Raw genomic sequence first — 26775 nt, 5'->3', positions numbered from 1 at the left:
AACTGTAAAAAGGTAACCAAATTAAACTAAAAAATAAATTAATTAAAATATTTTTAAATATTATAAATTTCAATGTAAATATGGTCTCTTGCTCTTTATCAATTTGTCATGGCGGGAATCGTTTTTGGAAAATTTTCTAGGTATCTTGAAATGACAATATGAGATTAACTATTCTCTTGTGTGCTACACACACACACACACAAAGGGGAGAAACCAAATATAAAGAGAAAGACATATTAAAAGTATATTTATTCTCTAATATTTAAACCTTCTCAAAGTACACATAATTAAATACAACAGCAGGCGTACAAAATGGTGATGAAGGAGGGGAAAAAAAAAAGCCTGAGATTATTTTATTCTTTTTTTTAACAGTAAGTGAGGAAATGACATCATTTCAAACTTATTTATGTCACCATTTTGTACTTATATCATTTCACATAATTAAATGGCAACAGGAACCACACGAAGTGGTTGAGCCTTCTGCAAGGTGATGCCAAACTTCTCTTCCATGTCAATGTTCCCAGATGTAACCTCATTATCAAGCTTCCAATCAAAAGATTTAATAAGCGATCCCAACATTAGATACAACATTCTTATTGCCAATGGCAAACCAGGACATATCCGCCGCCCAGCTCCGAATGGAATTAGCTCAAAATTCCGGCCTTTGACATCAACATCTGACCCCAAGAACCTTTCAGGTTTAAAAGAGTAAGGGTCATCCCATGTGCTTGTATCTCGGCCTATAGCCCATGCATTGACCAAAACTTGCGCACCCTTTGGTATTATGAAGCCTGTGATTTCTACGTCTGCTGAGGCTTTGCGAGGGAGTAACAACGGCACTGGCGGGTGCAACCTTAAGGTCTCTTTAACTATTGTTTGTAAATAAGGTAATTGAGTAATGTCTGATTCCTCAATCAGGTTGCCTTTGCCTACTTTTTGTTCCAACTCCAATCTAGCTTTTGATAATGCTTCTGAGTTGTTTAATAGCTCTGTTACTGCCCATTCCAATGTGCTTGAAGTCGTTTCAGTCCCCGCAGCAAACAAATCCTGTTAACATATGTAATTGATTAATTTTCGGTTTACATAATTACTAATAATTCGAGGTGGAAATTAAATTAATTCAAATATTACCAAAATGACAAATTTGATATCATTTCTGTCAATCTCTTCACTTTCACTGATGTTGAGAAGAGTATCTAACATATCCTTGGAATCAGCAAAGCCATGTTCTTGTCTTTGCTCCAATCTTTGATCAATGAAGCGATCCAAGACCTCCAATATCTTGATATAATGTCTCGTTAAGCGACGCCGTACTCCCTGAATGTCAAGCTTTCTAAGCATAGGAAAAAAATCGGACAGGTTAGGCCTTCCGGCTTCTACCATCAAACCCCACATCGAATCCTTAAACTCTCTTGCGGAATCTGAATTAGCGTCAGCTAAATCAACAGAAAAGATCGAATTGGACAACAAATTAACTACAGTATCGAAAGCTGCTTGGCCAACATCGATTGGTTCACCCGTACGGCAACTTTCTTGAACAAAAGTAACAAGTTGTTGGATTTTCTTGCGCCGGAGGTCTTGATTGGCATCAAGTTTCTGACTAGTAAAAATATGTAAGTTGCATATTTTCCGAAGCTTTTTCCATTTTGTCGAGACAGGGAGCCACGGGATCCCGTATTCATCCTTCTGGATGGACCCGACAGATTCTGGAACGTTTCGATTGCATAAAGATTTGTCATGATCTTGAAGGACTTGTTTGGCCATGGTTGCTGAGGAAATGACTACTGTGGTCACCTGCCCAAATTTTAGACTCATGATAGGGCCATGAACCTTTGCAAGCTCGGCTAGTGACTTGTGAGGTTTGTGCCCAAGCTCCAGGAGGTTTCCGATGATCGGCAGAGGCGTCGGCCCCGGTGGGAGCTTTCTTGATCCTTTAGAGAAAGACCTTAAAGTTATGACCCAAACCCATGTGAATAGAAGCCATAGTACGCAGCTTATCAAGATTTCCATCTTTGATCTTATTTCTGTCGGAAACTCCCAATGAAACTTGTTTGCACTACCTCTCTGAAGCGTGAGTTTTTACGTTCCAGATTAAGCATAGTGCCGACAAAAGAGCTGAAAAACGAGTGAAGTTGAGATCAGGGGTGAGCAATTTCGGAATCCGAAAAAAAAAAAGATTCATCCGACTCTAATTCGAACTTTAAATCCGATCCGAAACATCCGAATTATTTCGGATCGGATTAATATCTCGGATTGATTTGGATTCGAATCGGTTTGGATTGAATTCAGATTTGGGACCTTTTTGACAATTTTCACAAAAATTCATGCATTTTATAATTAATGAAAACATAAAACACAAGTAAAACCATCAAAAGGGTGCGCCTGAGTAAGGCAAACCACATAATTGTCAGCTGCTCGTCTCAATCGATGGCGTGCACGAATCATCGGGAACTTCAACGGCGTGTGGCGTGCAACTGGCCGACTGGACGTCGACGTCGATCAAAAAGTGGCTGGGATTAACGGCTTGGGTCGTCGCGGCATCGTGGGTTTGGGGGGGCTTAAATATCGTGGCGGCTGGGCGTCGATCAAGATGCGGCTGAGTTTGTTTGGTTTGTGTAGTCGGCGGCGTGGGTCGCAGGGTGGGTCTGGTCGTCGGCGGAGTGCGTTTTGTTTGTGGTTTCTGTGGTTTGTGCGTTTGGTTTTAAATCTTTTCCAATCCAAGCATGCCCACAAAGTCCTTATGATGAGGCAGACGGCTGTGACTCGTGCTCGCTCGTGGACTCGCGGTGCTCTTTCTTTATTGACATCTAGACACATGGTGCTTGAAAGTCATCAAAACATTCACACATGTCATTTTGTTAATGTAATAGGGTTAAAGTGTCAAGAATAAATCTAAATTTGAAATTCATTAAAATTAAAAAGGGAAAATTGTCAATGAATGAAAAAAGACAAAAAAAAAAAAAAACCAATAGACGAGCAACGACTTAACATATTTGATAGTCTTTTTAAATGACAATCATAATTGTAATTTTCTAATATTAATTTTTTAAGTGAAAGATAAAATAATCTTTATCTCTCTAAGTGCTTTATTGATATTTTACAGGTCAATATTAAAGGCGGCGTTTGTTTTTTATTTAAAATCTAAATAGATCTAAATCGATCTAAAATCTAAATAGATCTAAAGGTTTAAATATGAATAATATGTTTTTTTTATCTGAATTTTTGAAAATAAGTATTAAGCTGTTTATTTTTTCCAACTTTTAAAAACTAAAAATATGTATTTTTACATTTGCATCCATCTTAAATTTGAATATCAAATAAACATATAGATAGATAGTATTTTATCTCAAAGAACATAAATAACATAATATTTTATCATATATAAGTAAAACGTTCAAGTGAATATATAATGATTTTGAAATTATAATATATAAATTTTTTTAATAAAAATAGATTAGATAATCACATAAAAAAAGCTTAAGAATAATACATTTGATTACCGTAATGGGAGATTCAAGAACTTGATGAGAAGCAAAGTAATGAAAGATTCCACGACGGTTAAAAAATAATAATAATAAAGATGAGATTATTAGTGGGTAAACATGTATGGGTTTTGGGATAGAAATGAAAAATAAATAATAAAGTGATGGAACATTATTAGTATTTCAAAATACTAATAAAAAGTTTTGGGATGGAGATTGATATGGACAAAACTTTTCAAATAACCAATTCTAGCATTTTCAAGTAAAGCTTTCCTTTGAAAACAAAACTTTTTTAGCATTGTTCATATAAGAAACGAGCCAAATCATTTTCGCATGATAACCTACAGTGGATAATAAAATCCCCAAGTTGTTTCTCATAGCTAACAAAGAAGCTGCTCTATCAACCAACACTCTAGCAAGTCCAAAATTCTAAATTCCAAGGGCCAATGTGATGGTATTAGTAAGAATTGCTGCAGAATACTGACAACGTTTTGATGATCTTTCTTTGGAGCATCCTCGAGTTTTTGTTTGACTCTCAAATACAAGAATTTATAAAATATGTTCGAGTTTTTGTATGAGTCTCAAGTACAAGAATTTCTTAAATCAAATATAAGAATTTGTTAAATCATATTTACAACGAATAACTAAACTTAAACATCACAGGAGAAAGTGGTGAAGTATAAATCCATTTCACATGCTTTTGGCTACAATCGTAGCATGGAAAATGTGACTCAAATTGTAGCAATATTATATTAGCTAGCTACTTACATTTCTTATATAAATTTTGAATGACGATATTTAGAAAAAAAATTTATATCTTCGATTATTTAATTGTTAAAGATAAGAAACCAAAAGAAGCCACTACAAACCTATTAAACTTTTTATTAATCATAAAAGAAATAATAGAGACACAACAATTATGATAATTATAGGTTGTTTAATCGCCTAATTAATCTTATAGAAGAATAGGTCTACAAAGGTAGTCGCAATTGTATACTAATATCTTTTAGCAACATATGTATGTATTGGTGTTGTAGGTGCCATATTCCAAAAGGTACTAAATTATGTCGCGTGTCCATCCTATCAAATAAAAGAAAATATTTTGGAGAAATAACACCCAAGCTATTCCGGGAAAATAACCCCCAGGTTATTCAGGGAGAATAACACCTGAGGAAAAATTCTTCCAGATCTCATAAAGATGGCAATAAGGGGGAATTATTTCTATAATCCATTAGTCCAAGGAATCACACCCAACAACATGGAAATATGAACATGCAGAATAATTCTCTATGATTAAATTCACATTCTCATGTACAGAAATGATGGGTGACTGATAACTCTATGAAATGAGAGTTATTATGGCAATTCTAGACTTAAATCAAGATCACTTAGAGAGTAAATGATGTGTTTTCATTGCATTTTTGTTACATTTTGCATAAATATTCATTTTAGTTTAGTCTTAATAAGTTTTGCTTAATTTAAAGTAATTCGTGCTTAAATTGTGTGCATAATTGTAGGTTTCCAGAAGCTTAGAATTCATGGAAGGAATGTTGATGCAATAGGCTTGCAAAAATAACGAAAGAACATGACTACAAAAGAATTGAAACAAATCTGGAACAGTGCAGTTGCTGTAGCAACCATTGCTGTAGTCGTTGTTGTAGCTGACAAATTTTTGATGAAATACTTCCCGCCAACCAAGAATGCAAAGTTGAGGAACGAGATCACATCTTTCCATCAACTTGAAGATGAGAGCTTGTGTGATGCATGGGAAAGATTTAATGAGTTACTCAGGAGATGTCCTCATCATGGTATTCCTTGCTGCATACAGTTGGAAACTTTCTATAATGGTCTCAACCAAAGCACTAGATTAATGGTGGACGCTTCAGCAAATGAGGCCTTGTTATCTAAGTCTTACAATAAGGCTTATGAAATTTTGGAGAGGATAGCCAACAATAACTATCAGTGGCCATCAACCAGACAAGTTGCAGCAAGAGAACATCAGGAGTTCATAACGTAGATGCGTTGACAGCATTGTCAGCCCAAGTAACTTCATTAACAAAGATGGTAAAGGCTATGACTACTGCTCCAGCAACTGTTAACCAAATATTTGATATGTCTTGCGTTTATTGTGGAGAAGGGCATTTATTTGACAATTGTCCTAGTAATCCAGCTTCGGTTAACTATATGGGCAGCTTCAATAAATAGAACCAAGACAATCTATATTCAAACACTCACAAATTTGGATGGAGACAGCACCCAAACTTTTCATGGAGTTATCAGAACCAGACTGCTGCTGCACCTAGTGGACAGAACAGATCTGCTCAACCACCTAGATTTTAGCAGCAAAATCAAGAGCAAAAAAGCATCAACAATGATCAACTCAGCTCCCTTGAAGGTTTGATTAAGGATTAGATTGTGAGGAATGAATCAGTTGTCCAAAGTCATACTATATCGTTGAGAAACTTGAAAAATCAAATTGGACAGCTTGCTACAGCATTGAGCAACATACCTCAAGGTAGTTTACCCAGTAATACAGAGGACCCAAGAAGAGAAGGGAAAGAGCACTGCAAAGTGATTAACTTGAGATCTGGAAAGGATGTTTATAGTCCCGTTGGTGCACCAAAAAGAAAAATTGAGTCCACCCAAAGCCAAGAAGACACTCAAGTAGAGAAGAAGTCACAGTCTTCCACTTTTCAGAATGCAAATCAATACAGTTCTACAACAGCATCTGCAGAAAGTTATGATCCAGCACCTGGAGGTGAGGAAGCTACAACACCAACAGCAACAAACCTGAGTAGAGCAAAAGAGAAGCAGTCTGCACAACCTGCTACAGCACAGCAGTTTAGACACCCACCACCCTTCCTTCAAAGATTTCAGAAGCAACAACAAGACAAGCAGTTCAACAAAATCTTAGGAGTGCTGAAACAGCTGCATATCAATATCCATTTTGTGGAAGTTCTAGAGCAAATGCCAAACTATGCAAAGTTTTTGAAGGATATTTTGACAAAGAAAAGAAGACTTAGGGAATTTGAGACGGTTGCTCTAACACAAAAGTGTAGCTGAATGCTTCAGAGTAAGATACCGCAGAAGATGAAGGATCAAGGAAGCTTCACAATCTCTTGCTCCATAGGCACTAAATACAGTGGCAAAGCACTTTGTGATTTGGGGGCTGGCATCAATCTCATGCCTTTATCAGTGTTTAAGTAATTGGGAGTTGGTGAATGTAGACCAACAACAGTGACTCTACAACTTGCTGACCGATCTCATACCTATCCAGAAGGGAAGATTGAAGAGGTGTTGGTGAAGGTGGATAAATTTTTTTTTTTCCGGTGGATTTTATTGTGCTAAACTTTGAGGCAGACAAAGAAGTGTCAATCATTCTCGGGAGACCTTTCTTAGCCACGGGAAAGACTTTAATTGATGTTCAAAAAGGAGAATTAACCATGAGGGTAAATGACCAGCAAGTGACATTCAATATGCTGGATGCCATGAAGAGTCCCGATAAGATTGAAGATTGTAATTTTATCAGTGTTGTGGACTTTGTTGTAACAGAGAAATTACACAGTTGCTGCAGTAAAGAAGAAATCAATGTTGTAACATTAAAAGAACTTGATGGTGAAGATCATGGAGCAGCTAACATAGCATGGTCAAGAGAGAAGCAACCCTTCAGAATTGATGAGCAAATCCAACAAAGGGAACTCACTCCATACCAACAAGAATTCAAGGCTAATGGGCCAAGAGTGAAGCACTATATGGGAAATGATGTGAACAGCCTAAGGAAGGATATGTTGTTGAATGATCCATGTTGAGCAAACAAAAAAAGTTAGGCTGAAAGACCTAAAATCAAGCGCTAATTGGGAGGCAACCCAATAAGGGGAGTTGTTTCAAGTTTTTAAGGCATTGAATTTAGCTTTTAAATTATTTAATTTGTCTTTTTATTATTTTTTTAAGCATGCATCTAATTTTTTATGTCATTGTGTTAAATTGCAGCAAGTAAAAAAAAAAATTGAGTGGGCAAAACGAGCATGTGGGAATTGTTGCAGCATCACTTACAGCATGACATATAACAAAAGATTCTCAAACAACAGATGCATTTCTTGCTTTTGTAGTAGCAAATGGATTGATCAGATTTTATAATAAGGAGCGTTTGAGAAGTGGATCAAAGAAGAAGTGACCCTTTACAGCCTGTGCTCTAGCAGTGCTTCCAGCAACAGAGGAGTACCCATACCCGCTAGTTTATTTTACTTCTTTCTGTAAAACTTTTCTTTCATTTAGTTTTAATTTTCTGATTCATTCTGCATGTCCTTTTATTTAGTGTTTGCATGTCTGGTTTATGTGGTTTTGTGTTGTGTGCTTGTGAGGACACAACACCACTTAAGTTTGAAGGGGTTATGTTTCTAAGTGCATGTGTTTATGATTGTGTTATGTGTTGTGTGAAGCTCTGTTATCTAATATTTGTGTATGGATTTAAAAACCTAATGAAGATAAATTGAGTGTTATTCAGTATTTATGATAATGCCATATAGAGATAGTTATAGATTGAGGTTGAAATTCTGTCCCGACACTTAACTTTGGTTAAATTTTATGAGAATGTTGTAGCAGAGCCAGGAAAACAAAAAAAGAGTAGAAAATATCTCAAGTTTGGGGGAAATTTTTTGTTGGACTGTGTTTGTTATGAAATAAATTCTACTCCAATGGTTTAAGTTGCTAAGGAACCAGGGTTGAGTATGCACCCCATATGCAAACTTGAGTCCAAAGGTAACAAGAGCTATGAGCAGTGCTGCATCAATTATATATAAAAAAAGCAAAATAAAAAAAGTGATGAAGGAATGAAAAATAAAGGGGTTCGCTACCTAGGATACTGAGTAACCTGGTATGTTCATGAGCTTCATGTTCAGTCTTGAGTCAAAGGCATCCAAAAGTAAGATCTAGATATAACATCATGGATGTGTTGTTGCAGCAACTCTGACATGTACTTTGAGTGAGTAATTGAGTATCGTCATTCCAAGTGATAGGCACTCACATGAAAGCTCAATGTTGCATTGAAGGGTTTAACTGAAAAAAAAAAGTATTATTATTGTAGCACAGTTTGAGTTTATTTGTGAATTCTACTCCCCCATATGTGAATATATTTGTGTTCTACTTTTGAATTATATGCAATATCTGTGTAACGATGTAGCACCTCTGGAATTTGATCAAAGTGCCACACACACTCTCTGGACAGAATGAGGCCTAAGTCTAAAACTAGAACTACTATGGCAATTTTGTATGATTAAGAGTGTGATTTGAGGGTGGAAGAATCCTTGCAAATTTGATGACAGAGTTAAGTTATTTGTTGCATGATTGTGTGATTACAGAGTGAGTGTTGTTGTCATTACTTGAGGACAAGTAACGATTTAAGTTTGGGGGTGTGATAACTCTATGAAATGAGAGTTATTATGGCAATTCTAGACTTAAATCAAGATCATTTAGAGAGTAAATGATGTGTTTTCATTGCATTTTTGTTACATTTTACATAAATATTCATTTTAGTTTAGTCTTAATAAGTTTTGCTTAATTTAAAGTAATTCGTGCTTAAATTGTGTGCATAATTGTAAGTTTCCAGAAGCTTAGAATTCATGGAAGGAATGCAGATGCAATAGGCTTGCAAAAATAAGGAAAGAACATGACTACAAAATAATTGAAACAAATCTGGAACAGTGCAGTTGCTGTAGCCATTGTTGTAGCAACCATTGCTGTAGTCGTTGTTGAAGCAATCATGGAACAATTCCGCGCGGGATACTTGCAGAATTGCGATCTGCAGTTTCCTAATCTGACTTATGCGCGCCCTAAGCTTCCGTTTACCCTAATTTTCAACTATAAAAGAAGCACACATCATAAGGAAAAGAGGGAGCCGTCACCCAAGGAGAAAAACACAAAGAAACAAAAGAAAAACAAGATTCAAGAGAGAGATTGAAGGCTACACAAGAGGAAAAATTGTAGAGATCAATTGGGAGCTCAATCCTTCTTATCCTTCTCTTGTTTTCGTGTTTTCTATTTATTCATGGGGATGTGTTTCATGACTGAAACTTTGTTCTTTATTTTTCTTTTGCAAACCATGAACTAAATTTATTTGTGGTTGAGTGATAAATAATCTTGATGGTTTATTGACTGAATATATGTGTTGCTGCATGTTTGCTGTAGCAGTTTGTTTTGATAGTATTTATTTTTATTCATTATTTCGGTTGATCACCCATTTAATGTTACAAGTTAGGAGAAAGCCGCAAAATGGCCTATCGTAGTGAAACATATCAGAGCAATACTTGGTTTTAGATTGAGTTTCCTGGATTGAGTTTAACTTATTCCAAAAGGGCCATGCTTAATCTAAAATTAGTGATGAACTAGACATAGGGATTCACCTTGTAGGGTAAATAGAACCTAAGCGTGTAATGCTATATCTTATGTTGGCATAACAACTGATCACTGTTAGGTTGCATATAGATATAAGATATCCAACATGCGACGGCTGAGGATACATAAGGATTCTGCCCAATGCTGTAGCAAATACTGCAGCAACCGAGCCAACCATTAGAAAATAGTCAAGACCATTAGGAGAGTTTACTCACTCAACTACTATATATTCCCATTAGTTTTATCCTTGAGCTTGACGTGATAGTTTACTTTGTTGCATTTATTTATTGCGTTTTTATTTTAATTAGTACATTAGTTTCATTAATTGTTTATTTTATTTTAGCACAAAATCTACACTGTTAAGATTGCCGTAGCAGATCTAATAACATCAATCCCTGTGGAGACGATCTTGAATACTCATTACTTAACACTTGTTGTGTACACTTGCACATTGACACTAATAGCATTAGTATTTATACACCAACAGTGACACATGTCATTAGGTTGAGGGCTTAAAGCAAAACCCTAGATTCCCCATCTCTAAGAGAAGAGAGTTTTTGGCCTCCAAAAGTACTATTCATACTTAGAGAAAGAAAATCATCTTCTCCATCTTTCTTTTTTCTTTAATTTTGTTTAAACGCTAACTTGGACATCAGAGTGTCTTTTTCAGGTACTCATCCCTCCGGATTCAAGGCCAACAATCATGTCAAGTTCTCCACAAACCACAAATACGTTTGAAAGTAAAAAAAAAAAATCCAACACCTTCAGTTGCGTCGTCTGTGGAGAAGTAACAAGTTGAAAGCCATTTTTCTCTTACTAAAACCCACACAACCATCACTCTACACTCACTTTTTAAATTAAATTTGTTGTGTATGAGTGTAAAAAGAGATAAATACCCACATACACTCGATTAAAATAAGTTTATGAGTGAGACTCAAACCTCATATATAGTTAAAGAGGCACTAAAGCAAAAAATCCAAGAAGAAAAATGGAGATCTCTCTTTGAAATAGCTAGCTAGGAAAAAAAAAAGAAAAGAAGATGAAGAACCCACTTAGTCAACATAAACTTTGACCAAAAAGAAGGTAAACGATGGTCAAAAAGGGTTAAAATACTTTGCACAACTAAATCCAAGACTAATTTCTCATTTATTTTATTTTATTTTATCTTTATTTTCTTTTTTATTATGCTTATTCCTAACAGCTATACTGACTTATTTACATTCCTGTCATGGTGTTTATTCCATGGCACTTCTTTATTTTTTCCTGCCAGTGAGGATAAGGCAAACCCAAGCATTTACTTTATCCAAGGGAATATATGCAGGGTGTTAAGCTAATGTGGATTAACATAACTCCATAATCTAATCTAACAATGATGATTTCGCAACTAACATATTAATATATTTTATTTTTAGTTTTCTTATGTCATTCCTGAATTTACTTGACTTACCCACGAGTGAGGTTAAAGAAAACCCAACCATTCATCTCGTGATAGGGAATAAACAAATAGGTATTACACCAATATGGACTAATCTAATTTTCCTTACATATTATGCAACTAATGATTATCGTTATGCATCTAACCTGTACATTTCCGCTTTTACTCTTCAGTTATTTGTAAATTTCATAATGTTGATGCAGATTCCGAAAGGAAGTGGAAACTACAAAAAAAAAAAAAATTAAAGGTCAAATTACATGTCCTTGAACAACAGCCAAAAGAGTAGCCCTAGAAAAGCTAAAAGTGGGCAGAGACACAAATTGCCCACTAAAAGATAGGGTCGGAACCCACATAGAATAAACCTAAAAATGAATATAGAGAGCTAATAGTGATAAGGAACGGAGGTTCCAAAGATGCCTATAGAAGGGAATTCAAAAGATCTTAACAGAACTCCAAAAAGAATTTCTAGATGGCTTCCGCAGTTGATGATGCTTGCCCTTGAACAACAACTAAAAGACTGGCCCCAGAAAAGCTAAAAGCAGGTAGAGAGGCAAATTGCCCCCCAAAAGATAGGGTTGGAGTCTAGACAAAACAAACCTAAAAAGCCACATAGGGAACTGATTGTGGTGAGGAAAGATGCTTACAGTAGAAAATTTAAAAGATCCTAAGGAGACTCAGGAAAAAATTTTCAGGTGGCTTTCCACAGCAAATGATGCCATCATAGCAGCCCCTTAAGGAAAAAGCTATAGTCCATTTGAATGACAATCCAGACTAATTTAAATGATTATTCATATTGATATCTTGTAAAAAATGAACATTTCGTTTTAGCTCTTACGATTATATGAATGATTTCAACACTTAAAAATATTGATCCAATTGATAAGATACAACTCATGTACTCAAGTAATGAATCACAAAATGTAAAAACTATTCCATATTTCCATGACTCATACGCTGCACTGAACTAATGAGCATTTGCATGCACAAACATTCATATCTATACATCCCATAGGAATCCACATTCGTCATTGTCTCATGAGCCCTCGTGATCATCCCATACATTATCATATATGTTTCCAAAAATCTCAAAATCCATTTTAGAACCAACTGAATTGCTTAGCCAAATTCTAATTTCCTGCTAGAACTTTAATATATGGTAAGTTCAAAAATAAGAAATATTCCCTTCTACATCAAGGGAAAGAAAGATTTTTTCTTGGAAATTTAATTCAAGAGAAAAGTTCAAAGAAAAGAAATATTCCCTTGTACATCAAAGGAAAATTAGATTTCCTCCTAAAACTTTAGTTCAAGAGAAGAGTTCAAAGAACAAGAAGTATTCCCTCCTATGTCACAGGAAAATTAGATTTCCTCTATAACTTCAGTTCAGGGGAAAAGTTTAAAGAACAACAAATATTCCCTCCTACATCAAGGGAAAGGAAGATTTCATTCTATAACTTCATTTCAAGTGAAAAGTTCAAAAAATAAAAAATATTCCCTCCTACGTCAATATTAAATTAGATTTTTTCCTACAACTTTAGCTTAAGGAAAAAGTTCAAAGAGCCAAAAATATTCCCTCTTACATCAATGGAAAAGTAAATTTCCTCCTAAAACTTCAGTTTAAGGGAAAAATTCTAAAAATAATTAATATTCTCTCTTATGTTAAGGGGAAAGTAGATTTCCTCATAGAACCTTAGTTCAAGGGAAATGTCTAAGAGCAATTAATATTCCCTCTCATGTTAAGTAAGAACAATTAGTATATTTCCACAAAGAATTCTAGTTTAGGAGAAAACTTCCCTAATAAAATTCCTCCAGAATAACTCATTTTTCTCAAGACCAATTTAAAGGGAAAACTTCCCTAGGCCAATAACGAGAAAATTTTCCCAAATGAAATTTGCCCAAAATAACTCATTGTTCCCTAAGCCAACAAAAAGGAAAAATATTACCAAGGCCAACAAGAAGAAAAAGATTTATAATAATATTCTTCCACAATAGGTCACTTTTCTGTATGCCAAGAGATAAGTGCATATTTTTCATATATTTTGCTATTAATTTCTCCATCTCTTTCTTGTTTTGGTCTTAAATATTCTAGTTATTTTAGTTAATTTTTAATTTAGTAAATTATATTTTTATTGTGTTAATTTTTATCTTAGTTTTTTATTTTGTTATTTTAGGTATATTCTAGGATTAAAGAGAAATTAAATCGGAACATTTAAGAAGAAATCTGCTTGAAGGAATTAGGAAAGGAAATAACTGAAGATTTTTTGGAAGCCAATTAATTAATTGATGCACATTTGGAAGCATATATAGGATTTCATGGAGATTAATAAAGACTTTGGGAACAAGCATGCATAAAATGGAAACTTGTTTAATGTACATGGATTTACTTGACCAATTTAAAAAGATTGTGTTCATTGGATTAAATTATGGAAAGCAAATTGAAGAAAAAGGAAATTGGCAAAGTGGATGTAATGTGCATGGCAATTAAAGGAAGCAAATATTTTGCATGACTTTAAATGGCAAGCACATTATGGCATGGGCGGTTTTGACTTTGGATTTAATTCTTTCCATGCAAGGATTTAAAAGCCACAATTGAAGCATTATAAAAGGATCAAGCGGAAGCAACACAAAGGGGGATTTTTTTGCAGCCAAGAGGATTTGAGGAACTAGCAGCCGCAAGAAGGAAAAACAAGGGAGAAACCGAAAGGAATTGAAGAAAAAGGCAGCCACTTGAATTAATCTCCATGATTGGTTTTATCAATTCTCTTATTCTCAATTTAATTATGTTAAGCTAGATTTTCTATTTGGTTGAGGGTGAATTCAAAACCTCAAACATGTCATATGATTAATTTTTAATTTATATCATTCAATTTATTTAATTGAGATTGTTTATGTTCTTCTATAATTAATGTTTATGATTTTATTCATGTCTTGTTTGAGTGGCCAATTCGATAGACTTGAATAAATTCTATTGCTAGATTAAAATTCTTGATTCGTAATTGTCTTAAGATTTTAATCATAAGTAGCAGGTTGGAATCAGTTATTTCAATTGGAGAACATAACCTAGGTTAAATAATCCGAGCTTGTGTGTTTATTGCCTAGATCAACCTAATATCTTTCTCTGCTTAATGCTTCCATTATCTTAAATTTAAAGAGCTTGTTTTAAATTATTTAATGGTTAGAGATTAGGTGAAGAGCTTGTTTTTCCTAACGACACACTAAGGAAAGATTGAGACTAACAGAGCTTGTTGTTATCTACGGTTGATAGTTTCAATATAAATTGATGATAGAATTGATATATTATGTGCATATTTGGTGGTGGCGAATGATCCTTTAATCAAAGTTTTCATCATTATTATTTCTTTCTCCTTTAATTAGAGTTTTTATTAAATTATTGTTTTCGTAGTTTTAATTTCTTTGTTTCTTGCTATTTAGTTAAAAATTCAAAAACCCCCCATTTTTCTATTTTTAGTTGGCATTTTCTTTAGTTAGATTAATTTATATTATTATTTCTATTATTATTTTATTTTAAGTCCTGCTTTAGAGTTGATAATAAATACAATTAGCATAGTCTCTGTGGAATCGATCCTTACTCGCTCTGTACTAATTATTTATACTAGTAGTAAGGTTTTAAATTTGGTACACCCCAACAACACTACCACCAAGGAGGAAAAAATTAGTCCGGAGAGTAAAAACTTCTCCAAACCAACAAGAAAGGTTCCTTAATAATATTCGTCCATAAGGGATTAGTTCTCCTTGAGCTAACAAAATTTTCTCTTATAATATTTCTTGAGATTGTGTCACTTTTTTTAAGCCAATAAAGAGAAAAAATTTTCCTAGGCTAACAAAGAGGAAAAGATAGTCTAATAAATAGGAGAAGTCCCATGATTATTATGTTTAAACATTAGTAACAATAGCTTGATTGTTACTAATTTGAGGAGGAAGTAATATCTCATTAAATATTCAGTATATCGAAAGCTTAAGACTACCCACTTTCCATAAAGAAAATTTCCACAAACAATATTATCGGATGATGATATCCAAGGTTGTAACAATCCCAATTCCATAAGGAAAAATTTCATAAGCAAAGTTCCTAGATGATTGAAATTCTAGTCACTAAATCATCATAATCAGAATAATGCAATTATAAAAGAAAACTACACAAATTTTCAAATGTGCACAACCTCTAAGTTTAAGAATGGATTTGCCTAGAATTGAAAGAGGCATGAGGAAGCAAAACCTACCACCAGAACAAAAAGTGAAATTAAGAATAATAGACATCCAGAATTACAAGCTACATCCAGAACTTTAAAGGCACTTAAGCCATGGTAAAAAAAAAGAAAAAAGAAAAAAGCCAACGCCCAATAAAACAATTAAAGGCTAAGGAAAAAACAAAGGCAAACAAAAGACAAGGCCATAAGAGCAAGCCAAACCAAGCAAAGGCCATTTTTTTCTACTTCGAGAAAGCGAAAAAAAACTCCCTAATAATATTACTAGAGCTGGCAAAATTTGACACGACCCGATTACCCGACACGAACACGACACCAATAAATAGGTATGGGTCGTCGAATTTAACACGATTATTAAATGGGTAGGGTTCGGGTCAACACAATTTTTTTTCCGTGTCGGGTTAGGGTTAAAATTCTTGACCCATTTACCCAATCAATGACCCGATTATATTTTCTATTTTAAAATAATTTACAGATTCTTGTCATCAAAACTCAAATATTAGAGATGATTTTTTTTTATTCTTTAAAAGGATGAATATAGACACAATATTTTTATTTATAAAATTTTAAATACATTTAGAGCTTTAATAGTGTAAATGTATAAAATATTGGTAGACATGTATATTTTATAATATTGATATATAATATTATTTACATATATATAATTAAAACCTCAATAGTGTGTGTAATATTTTAGTGGATATGTATATTTTATAATAGTGATAAATTATGTATGTATGTATAGATGTATATATGTATGTGCATACATATGTATGACAAAGTGTAAATATTTGATGTAACTTTTGTTTAATATATAGATATTAAGCGGGTTATTGGGTAACCCGATTATTTTTCCGTGTCGGGTTTGGGTCTCAATATTTTGACATGATTATTAAATGGGTCGGGTTTGGGTAGACCTAAATTTGACACGACACGAACACGACCCGATGACCCGTTTTGCCAGCTTTAAATATTCCTACAAAATCACTCACTTTTTCCTTAGGTTAAGAATGAGGAAAAACTTTCCTAGGCTAACAAGAGGAAAAGTTTTCCTATGCCAAACAGTGAGGAAATTTTCCCTAATAACATTCACTAGAAATAGTTCATTTTTCCCTAGGCCAACAAAGAAGGAAAAATTCTCTAAGCCAATAAAGAGAAAAAGTTCAGTAATAATATTCCTCTAGAATATGTTACTTTTCCCTCTACTAAGAAAAAGATCCCAAAGGCCAATAAAAAAGAGAAACTTTCCTAAACTAGTAAGGAAGAAAAATTTCATAACAATATTCTTCGGAAATAGTTCCATAATAATATTCCTCCGGAGTATGTTACATTTTCCTCTACTAAGAAAAAAAATTCAAAGACCAACAAAGAGGAACAACTTCCCTAAGCTAATAAAAAAGAAAAGCTCTCTAACAATATTCTTCTGGAATAGCTCGCTTTTCCCTTGCACGAATAAGGAGAGAAAATTTCATAACTGATAACTCTATGAAATAAGAGTTATCATGGCACTTCTAGACTCAAATCAATAATACTTAGAGAGTAAATAATGTGTTTTCATTACATTTTTTGTTATATTTTGCATAAGCATTCATCTTAGTTTATTCTTAGTAAATTTTGTGTGATTTAGAATAATTCATGTGCTTAAATCATATGCATAATTATAGGTGATTGGAAGCTAAAATTTCAATGAAGGAATGCTGTTGCAATAGGCTTACAAAATATAAAAAAGAACTTGGCTACAGAAGAATTGAAACAAATCTGGAACAGTGCAGTTGCTGTAGCCGTTGCTATAGCAAGTGTTGCTGTAGCAACCCTGGAAAAATGATAGAGAAACTTTTACAGAATCTTGCGATCTGTAGTTTCCTAATCTAGAAGATATGCTACCTAGGCTTCTGTTTACCCTAAATTTCAACTATAAAAGGAGCACACATTATAGAGAGAGGGCCGTCAGTCACAATTGGAAGAAAAACAAGAACGAAACAAAGAGAATATTGAAGAGAATGACGCAAATCTGCATCAACAACAAAAATCTATAGAATATTTGGGATTCAACTTTTCTCATTCTACTCTTATTCTTCTTCTTTGTTCTTTGGCTGGAAATATGTACTTGATGACTAGAACTTTGTCGTTTGTTTTTCTTTTACGAGTTATAAACTAAATTTGATTGTAGTTGAGTGACAAACAATCTAGATGGGTTCTTGATTATTCTTATGAGTTGTTGCATGTCTATTATAGCACTTTGCTTTAATAAATCTTATTACATTCATTATTTCGGTTGACCTCCTATTTAATGATACCAGTTAAGAGAGAGCCACAAAATGGTCTGTCTTAGTGGAACTTATTAAAGTAATACTTGATCTTAAGTTGAGTTTCCTGGATTAAGTTTAACTTGTATCTCAAAAGGGCCACACTTGATTTAAGATTTGTGATGAACTAGACATAGAGATTCGCCTTGTAGGGTATAGAGAATACATGATTGTAATGCCGTATCTTGTGTTGACATAACAACTGGTCATTATTAGATTGCATAAGGGTATGAGAAGTCCAACATGCGACAGCTGAGGATGCAAGGTAATTCTGCCAAGTGCTGTAGCAACTGGTGTTAATTTGACAAGACAGTTACCCTATTAAGAGAGTTTGATCATTTAACTACTTCACTCCTATTGAATTCTCTTTGTATTTGATCGTACAATTTAAATTCGTAATTGCATTTTTACTTTATTAAGTTGTTATTCTCGTTAGTTAGTCAATCTTATTAATTTTATTAAGTTAAGATAGAAAAAAGTTTGCACTATTGTGATTGCTGTAGCACTTCTAGTAGCATCAGTCCTTGTAAAGACGATCTTGAATACTCATCACTTTATTACTTGTTGTGTACACTTGCACATTGACACAAATAGTAATTGAGCTTAAATTTTACAACAATAACAATAACCTTTTGAAAAATATTCCAAAAGCTAATGACAAGGAAAAACAACCATAGGTCAATAAAGAGAAAAAGTTTTATGACAATATTCCTCTAGAATAAGTCATTTTTTCCTATGCCAAGAAAATACCAATACCCTATAAGGCAACTAAAGGTTAAGGAAAAACCAAGGCAAACAAAAGGCAAGGTAAGAAGAGCATGCGAAACCATGAGAAAGCTAATACCCAACAAGGTAAACAAAGACTAAGGAAAGACCATGGCAAACAAAAGCTAAGGAAAAACCAAGGCAAAAGTTAACCAATGAAAACAAAAGCCAAAGCTAATAAAAGAAAACCAAACTAAGGTATGACCAAGGCTATACAAGGCAAGACAAAAATGAGTCATGCTAAACCAAGGCATAAAATATCTGCGTACCAAAATTCCACAATAAAAACAAAGATTTTCGTAAACCATTCCTGGACTAACTAGAATGCATAGGGAAAATTTGCATTTCTGCTCAGAACTTTGATTTAAAAAAGAAAAGGTTGAGGAAATTGACATTTCCTCTTGGAACTTTAGTTCAAGGGAAAAGCTCAAAAAATAACTACCATTTCCTCTTAGAACTTCGATTTAGAGGAAGAATTCAAAGAGCTAACATTTTATCTAGGAATTTCATTTCAGAGGAAACAATTCACTTTTTCCTAACTCAATAAGGAAAAGTTCATTGACACATTCCTCCCAAAATATATTTAAACACCCAAGGCATGGTTCTTTTAAAAAGGCCACATGGCCAGTCAATCAAAGTATTTTCTAAAGAAAACACACTTGCAAGGGGAGTAATGTAGGTGCCATATTCCAAAAGATATTAAACCATGCCACGTGCTCATCCGGTCAAATAAAAGATGTTATTATGAGGAAATAACACCCAAGTTATTCCGGGAGAATAGTGTTGAGTGTTAGCAAGTGTATATTTATAAAGGAGAAAACCATCATTTTATATTTCAAGTCTTACTAACATCCTTACTTTTATGTATTTAAGATTCTTGTGATTTAATTATGTGTGTTTTATTTTAATTAAGTATTTTATGTATTTTACCATCATGGTTATTCCACAATGAACGAGGGATCAGATAGCAAAACAGACATCAGTTTTGAACTCAGGACAGCCGAAAACCTTAGGAGAAGCATAAAAGGAAAAATGACATTGTTCACATGTACGGTATTATCTACATTACTGTTTACGACACTATTTACATAGACGGATCGATGACGTAGCATTGACCGATGATATGGCATTGACTGATGAGGTGTCACGATTCTATTGGACTAAAATTCTTATGTACTATTGATCGGTAACGTGGCAGCATATCAGTGGACCAAAAATTCTGCGTACGGTACATGCATATACACAGGATAACTTGCAACCAAACCGCATCACTGTTCAAACCGCGTGGTCAAACCGCGTACTGTTGATTGATGACGTGGCGCAATCCTAAGCATCCGAAATATTTTTAATCCAATGGTCATGATTTACTTAATGTATCTATAAAAAGGGGGCTCTCCCCCCCTAATTTGGCATCTCAAAATTCATTTTTGAGCTCTATTTTCTGTAATTCCTTCTCCATCTTGTATTTTCTACGTATTTTAATAAATTTCTATTTTACCCCTAGTTCAATTATAAGTAGCTAATTTTCTTTCAAGCTTAGGTTGATGGTGCATCTTGATGAGGATCTAGATACCCAAGCGTTTCAATTATAATAGTTTCCACTTTAATTTAATTCCGTCATTCCAATTTAAATTCTAAGATAGTCTAAATCACTTTCACTACAAATCCAACCATCCTCATAGAAAATTAATTCTACACACAATTAAAATCCACCTCCTCGTGAGATCGACACTCGTCACCGTTAATCTATTCTACAATAGATTCGTGCACTTGCGAGTTCAAAAAAATTTGCACAACAAGTTTTTGGCGCCGTTGCCGGGGAGGTAAGTTATTTTAATTCGTAGAATTAATTTTTGTGAATAATTTCTTTTAGTTATTTTGTTGTAATTTTTTCTTATTTAAAAAAAAAAGTGAATTTGCCTTTGAGGTAAGAATTTCTTTTCTTTTTCTCTTCTTTAAAATTCTGTAATTTAATTTTTAAGTTATTTTCTTTGTAATTTTTCGTTTATCTTATTAATTTATTTTTAGTTAATTTATTTCAAGTATTTGCTTTAGTGTATTTTTATAGAAAGATTGTAACAGCGTGATAAGGTTAATACCGTAATTTCTCCTTTTTTATTTTTATTTATTTTGTTCCTATTTTTTGTGTTCTTTGCATGCATAGTCGAAGGTCATTATTACCTAATCTTGAACCTATAGACTTTGAACTTGAAAAAATATTTCGCACACACAAACACGTTGTAATTAAAGATAAAAGTGAAATGGATTTTCAACAACAACAAGCACCACAAGAGAGGCCATTTAAGGACTACTTCAGTCCCTTAGCTAATTTGAGCACATCTTGGATAAGATACCCAAATGTAGCTGCTCGGAGTTTTGAACTAAAACCTAGTGTGCTAAATTGTCTCCCAACGTTCTATGGCTTAGAAAATGAGGACCCATATAATCATTTAAATGATTTTCATGTTGTTTATCAAACATTTAAATATGAGAATTTTTCAGATTATGATAATAAACTTAGACTATTCTCATTTTCTTTAAAGGATCGAGCTCATTCATGGCTCAATACATTGCTTGCTAATAGCATTACATCATGGGAAAAAATGGTAACAAAATTTTTGAATAAATATTTCCCAGTGCATAAAACTAATGCTAATCACAGGGAAATTTCAGAGTTTACCCAGAGAAAAGACGAGCAGTTTTTCGAAACATGGAAGCGATTCAATGGGCTACTCTTGAAGTGTCCACATCATGGGTGCGAGAAATGGCACAAATGTCAATACTTTTTGGAGGGATTATTGCCATATATGCAAGAATGGCTAATGGCAACAAGTGGAGGAGAGCTAATGTTAAAAAATGCATCAGAGATTTGATAATTCTTCCAGCGATAAGTGGATAATTCCCAACAACGGAGTGGATCACTCAGGAATACTAAAATAATTAAAGGAGTGAATGAGGTTCACACTGGCGAGTCAAGTTCAAAAATTAAAGAAGTCAAAGCGATAATTGAATGACTCTCTCGACAAATAGCATCGTTATCAACTGCTAAATCAATAGAGCCACATGACAATGACTCATACTCAGATCAAGCCAATGCCATATGTGTAATGAGAAAACCGTATAATTACAACCCATACTCTAACACATATAACCCTGAATGGAGAGACCACCTCAATTTTTCATGGTCTCAAGGATTCCAACAGAATGGACCAACAGCTCCAGCTCCACCAATGCAACTAATTCCTCAAGTTCCTCAAGTTCTTCAAGCCTCTTAGCCCCCATTTAAACCATACAATCAAAACTATTCTCAATCCAGACCATGGGAGGATTCATTCCAGAATCTCAGGAATGTTACTCACTCCACGATCGAGCAACAGAACCGCACCATTGATGAACTACGAAATGAGATGAGAGCAGACTTCAACTCACAAGCCCAATCAGTTTCAAGCCTCGAGAAGATGGTGGGACAGCTTGCTTCTTCAGTTCAGACCTTGGCAATGACTGTTGAGAAAGGCAAGTTTCCAAGTCAACCAGTGCCTAATCCTAAAGGAGTGTATGAAGTAAGGACCAATTCACCACAACAGCACGGAGAGGTCAAAACTGTCATAACCTTGTGAAAAGGGAAAGAAGTCGATAATAAAGTGGATATGTCGGTGACAAAAATAAATCAAATTGTATATGTGAATGTTGAGGACTCACCATCGGAAGAGAATGAAAAAACCAACCCACGAGAATATGTTCCCAAAGCTCCATTTCCTCAGAGGTTAGCTAAAGGAAATAAGGGAAAATCCACAGGTGAGATTCTTGAAATCTTCAAACAGGTAAGTGTTAACATCCATTTGGTTAATGCTATAAAACAAGTGTCATCTTATGCCAAGTTTCTTAAAGACCTTTGTATTAAAAAGAGAAACATTCACGTTCAAAAGAAGACATTTTTAACAGAAAATGTTAGTTTTATACTCCAACACAAAATTCCTCTAAAATGCAAAGACATAGGCTCCCTCACTATCTCATGTAGTATAGGGAACCACACAATTAAGAATACTTTGTTGGATTTATAAGCTAGTGTAAATCTGTTACCTTACTTAGTATTCATGAAACTTGGACTGTGAGAATTACACCCAACTCCAGTGGTGTTACAGCTTGCAGATCGGTCCACGAAAATACCTCGTGGTATTGTGGAGGACGTGCTTATCCAGGTAAATAAGTTTTATTTTCTTGTTGTTTTCATTGTAATTGACACTCAACCAATATAGGATTCAAGGAAGCACATTCCTATTATCCTAAGCCGACCTTTCTTAGCAACTGCGAATGCTCACATTCAATGCAGGACTGGAAATATGCAGTTGTCCTTTGGCAACATGGCTATAGAGCTAAATATCTTCAACATTGCCAAACAATCTCACAATGCAGATGATGGAATTGTTGATGTGGATTTAATAGAAACATTAGTTGATAATACTTTTCTTTCAAACTTTAGTGATGATCCTTTACATACATATTTAACTCACTTTGGTTTGGATTTTGATATTGACAGATCAGTCGATGAGGTCAACGCCCTACTTGACTCAGCACCATCTATGGACACTAATAAATGGAAGTCAAGAGTTAAACAACTAGCACCATCAGAGAAGAAACTCATCCCATCATCAGAATCACCACCGAAACTCAAGCTCAAACCATTACCCAACACTCTGGAATATGCATTTTTTGGAGAAGAAAGCACTTTGCTGGTAATCATCTCATCATCCCTAAATGACGAACAATAGGGTAAGTTGTTGGATGTTTTAAAAGAGTACAAAGGAGCATTAGGATGGACTATAGCAGACATAAAAGGTATAAGCCCAGTAGACTGCATGCATTACATTCACCTTAATGAAAATGCTAAACCTACTAGGGAAATACAACGACGATTAAATCCTAACATGAAAGAAGTTGTTAGAACTGAAATCCTTAAGCTATTAGATGCAGGTATCATTTACCCAATTTCTGATAGTTCATGGGTCAATCATGTACAAGTTGTCCCCAAAAAGTCAGGAGTCACAGTAGTTACCAATGTTGATAATGAATTGATACCCACTAGAGTGACGATAGGATGGCGTGTATGAATTGATTATAGAAAGTTAAATTTTGTCACACGTAAAGACCATTTTCCTTTACCATTTATCGATCAAATGCTTGATAGATTAACAGGTCATGAATTTTATTACTTTCTAGATGGCTACTCAGGATACAATCAGATTCTCATAACACCAAAAGATCAAGAGAAAACTACTTTCACTTGCCCTTTTGGCACTTTTGCATATAGGAGAATGTCATTTGGATTATGTAATGCACCTGCCACATTTCAACGATACATGTTGAATATTTTTTCTGATATGGTTGAACGATTTCTTGAAGTCTTTATGGATAATTTTTCTGTCTTTGGTGATTCATTTGATCAATGTTTACATCATCTAACATTAGTTCTACAGAGATGTATTGAGAAAAACTTAGTCTTAAATTAGGAGAAGTGTCATTTTATGGTAAAATAAGGTATTGTTCTCGGTCACATCATTTCGAGCAAAGGTATTAAGGTTGATAAAGCCAAGGTGGATCTCATTTTCAATCTTCCTCCACCTAAAACAGTCAGAGAAGTAAGCTCTTTCTTTGGGAATGCTGGTTTTTATAAACGTTTCATTAAAGATTTTAGCAAAGTTTCTAGACCCTTATGCAATCTACTTGCTAAGGATGTACCTTTTATCTTTGATGATTCATGTCTTGTGGCATTTGAAAAACTAAAGCAGTTGTTGACACCATCACCCATCATTCAGCCCCCAAACTAGAACTTACCATTCGAGCTCATGTGTGATGCATTTGATTATGCAGTAGGAGCAGTATTATGACAAAGAGTTGATCGAATTCCCCATGTTATTTACTACGCTAGTATGACATTGAATGATGCACAGTTGAACTATTCAACTACTGAAAAAGAAATGTTAGCAGTATTATTTGTATTGGAAAATTTTCGATCTTATCTCATTGGTTGTAAAATAATTGTATTCACAGATCATGCTGCTCTTAAATATCTTCTCACAAAGAAATATGCAAAATCTAGACTAATTCGTTGGGTGTTACTTTTCCAGGAATTTGACTTCGAATTTAAAGATAAGAAAGGTACAGAAAATGTTGTGGCTGATCATCTCTCTCGTCTCCATTTTGACCCAATTACAGAATCATTAACATTGAATGAGTCATTTTCAGATGAACAATTGATGAGTGTGGAAGTATTACCGTGGTATGCTGATATAATTAATTATCTTGTTACAGATCAACTTCTAGAGTATTGGACCAAGCAAGACAAGGCCAATTTTTTTGCGAAAATAAAGAATTTCTTTTGGGATGACCCTTATCTGTTCAAGTATTGTGCAGATCAAATTGTTAGACGATGTGTCCTAGAAAGTGAAATTCAAAATATCTTTTCATTATGCCATGAACAAGCTTGTGAAGGCCTTTTCAATGCTAAGAAAACGACTGCTAAAGTTTTACAATGTGGTTTCTATTGGCCAACTATATTTCAAGATGCTTACACCTTTTGTTCTTCATGTGATAAGTATCAACGAATGAGGAGTATTACACGAAGAAATATGATGCCACTAAATCTGATTTTAGTGGTTGAGATTTTTTATGTATGGGGTATCGACTTCATGGGACCATTTCCCCCTTCTTTTGGCCATCAATACATATTGGTTGCTGTTGACTACGTATCGAAATGGGTAGAAGTAATTCCATGTAGAACCAATTATCACAAAGTGGTGATAGGATTTTTGAAAAGCAACATTGTTTCACGCTTTGGATTCCCTCGAGCAATAATTAGTGATGGTGGTGCCCACTTTTGTAACAAAGCATTCAAAGCTCTTTTGACAAAGTATTCCATCACTCACAAAGTGGCGACCCTATATAATCCACAAACCAGTGGCCAATTTGAGATCTCCAATCAAGAAATGAAGCACATATTAGAAAAGACGGTGAGGCCAGACATAAAAGATTGGTCATCAAGACTCGATGATACATTATGGGCATATAGAACGACTTTCAAAACCCCGATTGGAATGTCACCCTACAGGCTAGTGTATGGAAAAGCTTGCCACCTACCTATGGAACTCGAGCATCGTGCGTACTGGGCCATTAAGAAATTCAACTTTGACATGCAACAGGCTAGCTTAGAAAGAAAATTACAGTTGGCAGAACTTGAAAAAATTCACAATGATGCATACGAAATTGCCAAGATTTACAAGCAGCGAATAAAACTCTTTCATAACAAACAAATTATGAGAAAATCTTTCACTCCAGGTCAGAAAGTGCTTTTATTCAATTCTCGCTAACACCTATTCCCAAGTAAGTTACGCTCTCGATGGTCTAGCTCATTTATTGTTCACACTGTTTTTCCACATGAGGCAATTAAAATTAAGGACCTAAAGAACGGTGTCACTTTTATAGTTAATGGTCAAATATTAAAGCCATATCTAGAGTACCAACCACATAGAGAGGATACCGAAATAAATTAGAGTGACCCACCAGATTTGAATTGAGATTTTTCTTTCCTTTCGATAATTTGATTTTTTATCTTTCTTTTTACTATTCTTTTGCTAATTGAAATTATTTTTGCATAAGTGTGTTTATTTAACCATTACGTTTTCTATTATCATTGTTAATCATGAGTGTCATAGCTAAACAGATCCTCCTAGACATTCTTAGACCACTTCAATGTGTAAAATCTCATCTCAAAAGACAGATTCGATTTTGTAAAACACATCATATTTAGGCTCTACAACAACCACCAGAGTTAGTATCCCATGTTGAGCATTTAGAAAGCCAACTCAGAGACATTGAGGGAGGTGTCTAAAACATCCAGTTGGAGCTTGAGGTAAATTCAATAAGAGGACGATTGTAATTTTCTTTGTGTGTTTTAGTTTGTTTTTCTATTTGTGTGCTTTAGTTTGTTACCCCGGTGAAGTGGCGGATAACGGTACTCTGTGACAATCAAGTCGGTTACTTCAGTTCCCATAATAACTGATATCCTGAGGCGAAGGAATGGACAGAAACGAGATTCTAGCAAAGCTTCACAATCGATTCCCTTCACTTCCTCAGAATGCCCTCCTTACAATCCATAAAGCTCGGTCCGAACGCATGCG

General features: G+C 34.4%; 1 protein-coding gene and 1 non-coding gene across 4 annotated transcripts; both read right to left on the bottom strand.

The window, feature by feature from the left end:
• Window positions 1-234: 234 nt before the first annotated feature.
• On the bottom strand, window positions 235-2882 carry LOC102625723 (geraniol 8-hydroxylase). Of its 3 annotated transcripts, none has more exons than XM_006475360.4 (3): window positions 2367-2882; window positions 1132-2115; window positions 235-1047 (listed from the first exon to the last, which is right to left on the bottom strand). In XM_006475360.4, the coding sequence occupies exons 2-3, from the start codon at window positions 2008-2010 to the stop codon at window positions 442-444; spliced, it is 1485 nt and encodes a 494-aa protein (XP_006475423.1). In that variant the 5' UTR covers window positions 2011-2115; window positions 2367-2882; the 3' UTR covers window positions 235-441. The 3 variants fall into 3 exon arrangements, with proteins under 3 accessions (XP_006475423.1, XP_006475424.1, XP_006475425.1); XM_006475361.4 differs by having other exon boundaries at window positions 2398-2882; XM_006475362.4 differs by having other exon boundaries at window positions 2401-2882.
• Window positions 2883-5187: 2305 nt separating this feature from the next.
• LOC112498030 (small nucleolar RNA R71) lies at window positions 5188-5294 on the bottom strand. Its single transcript, XR_003065115.1, has one exon. It is a non-coding gene; the product is annotated as a small nucleolar RNA R71 (small nucleolar RNA).
• Between the last annotated feature and the right edge of the window lie 21481 nt (window positions 5295-26775).

The sequence above is a fragment of the Citrus sinensis genome, chromosome 1 (assembly GCF_022201045.2).
Source record: "Citrus sinensis cultivar Valencia sweet orange chromosome 1, DVS_A1.0, whole genome shotgun sequence".
Classification (NCBI taxonomy): Eukaryota; Viridiplantae; Streptophyta; class Magnoliopsida; order Sapindales; family Rutaceae; genus Citrus; species Citrus sinensis.
Note: the sequence above shows the minus strand (reverse complement) of the source record. Positions and strands in the feature narration are given on the sequence as shown.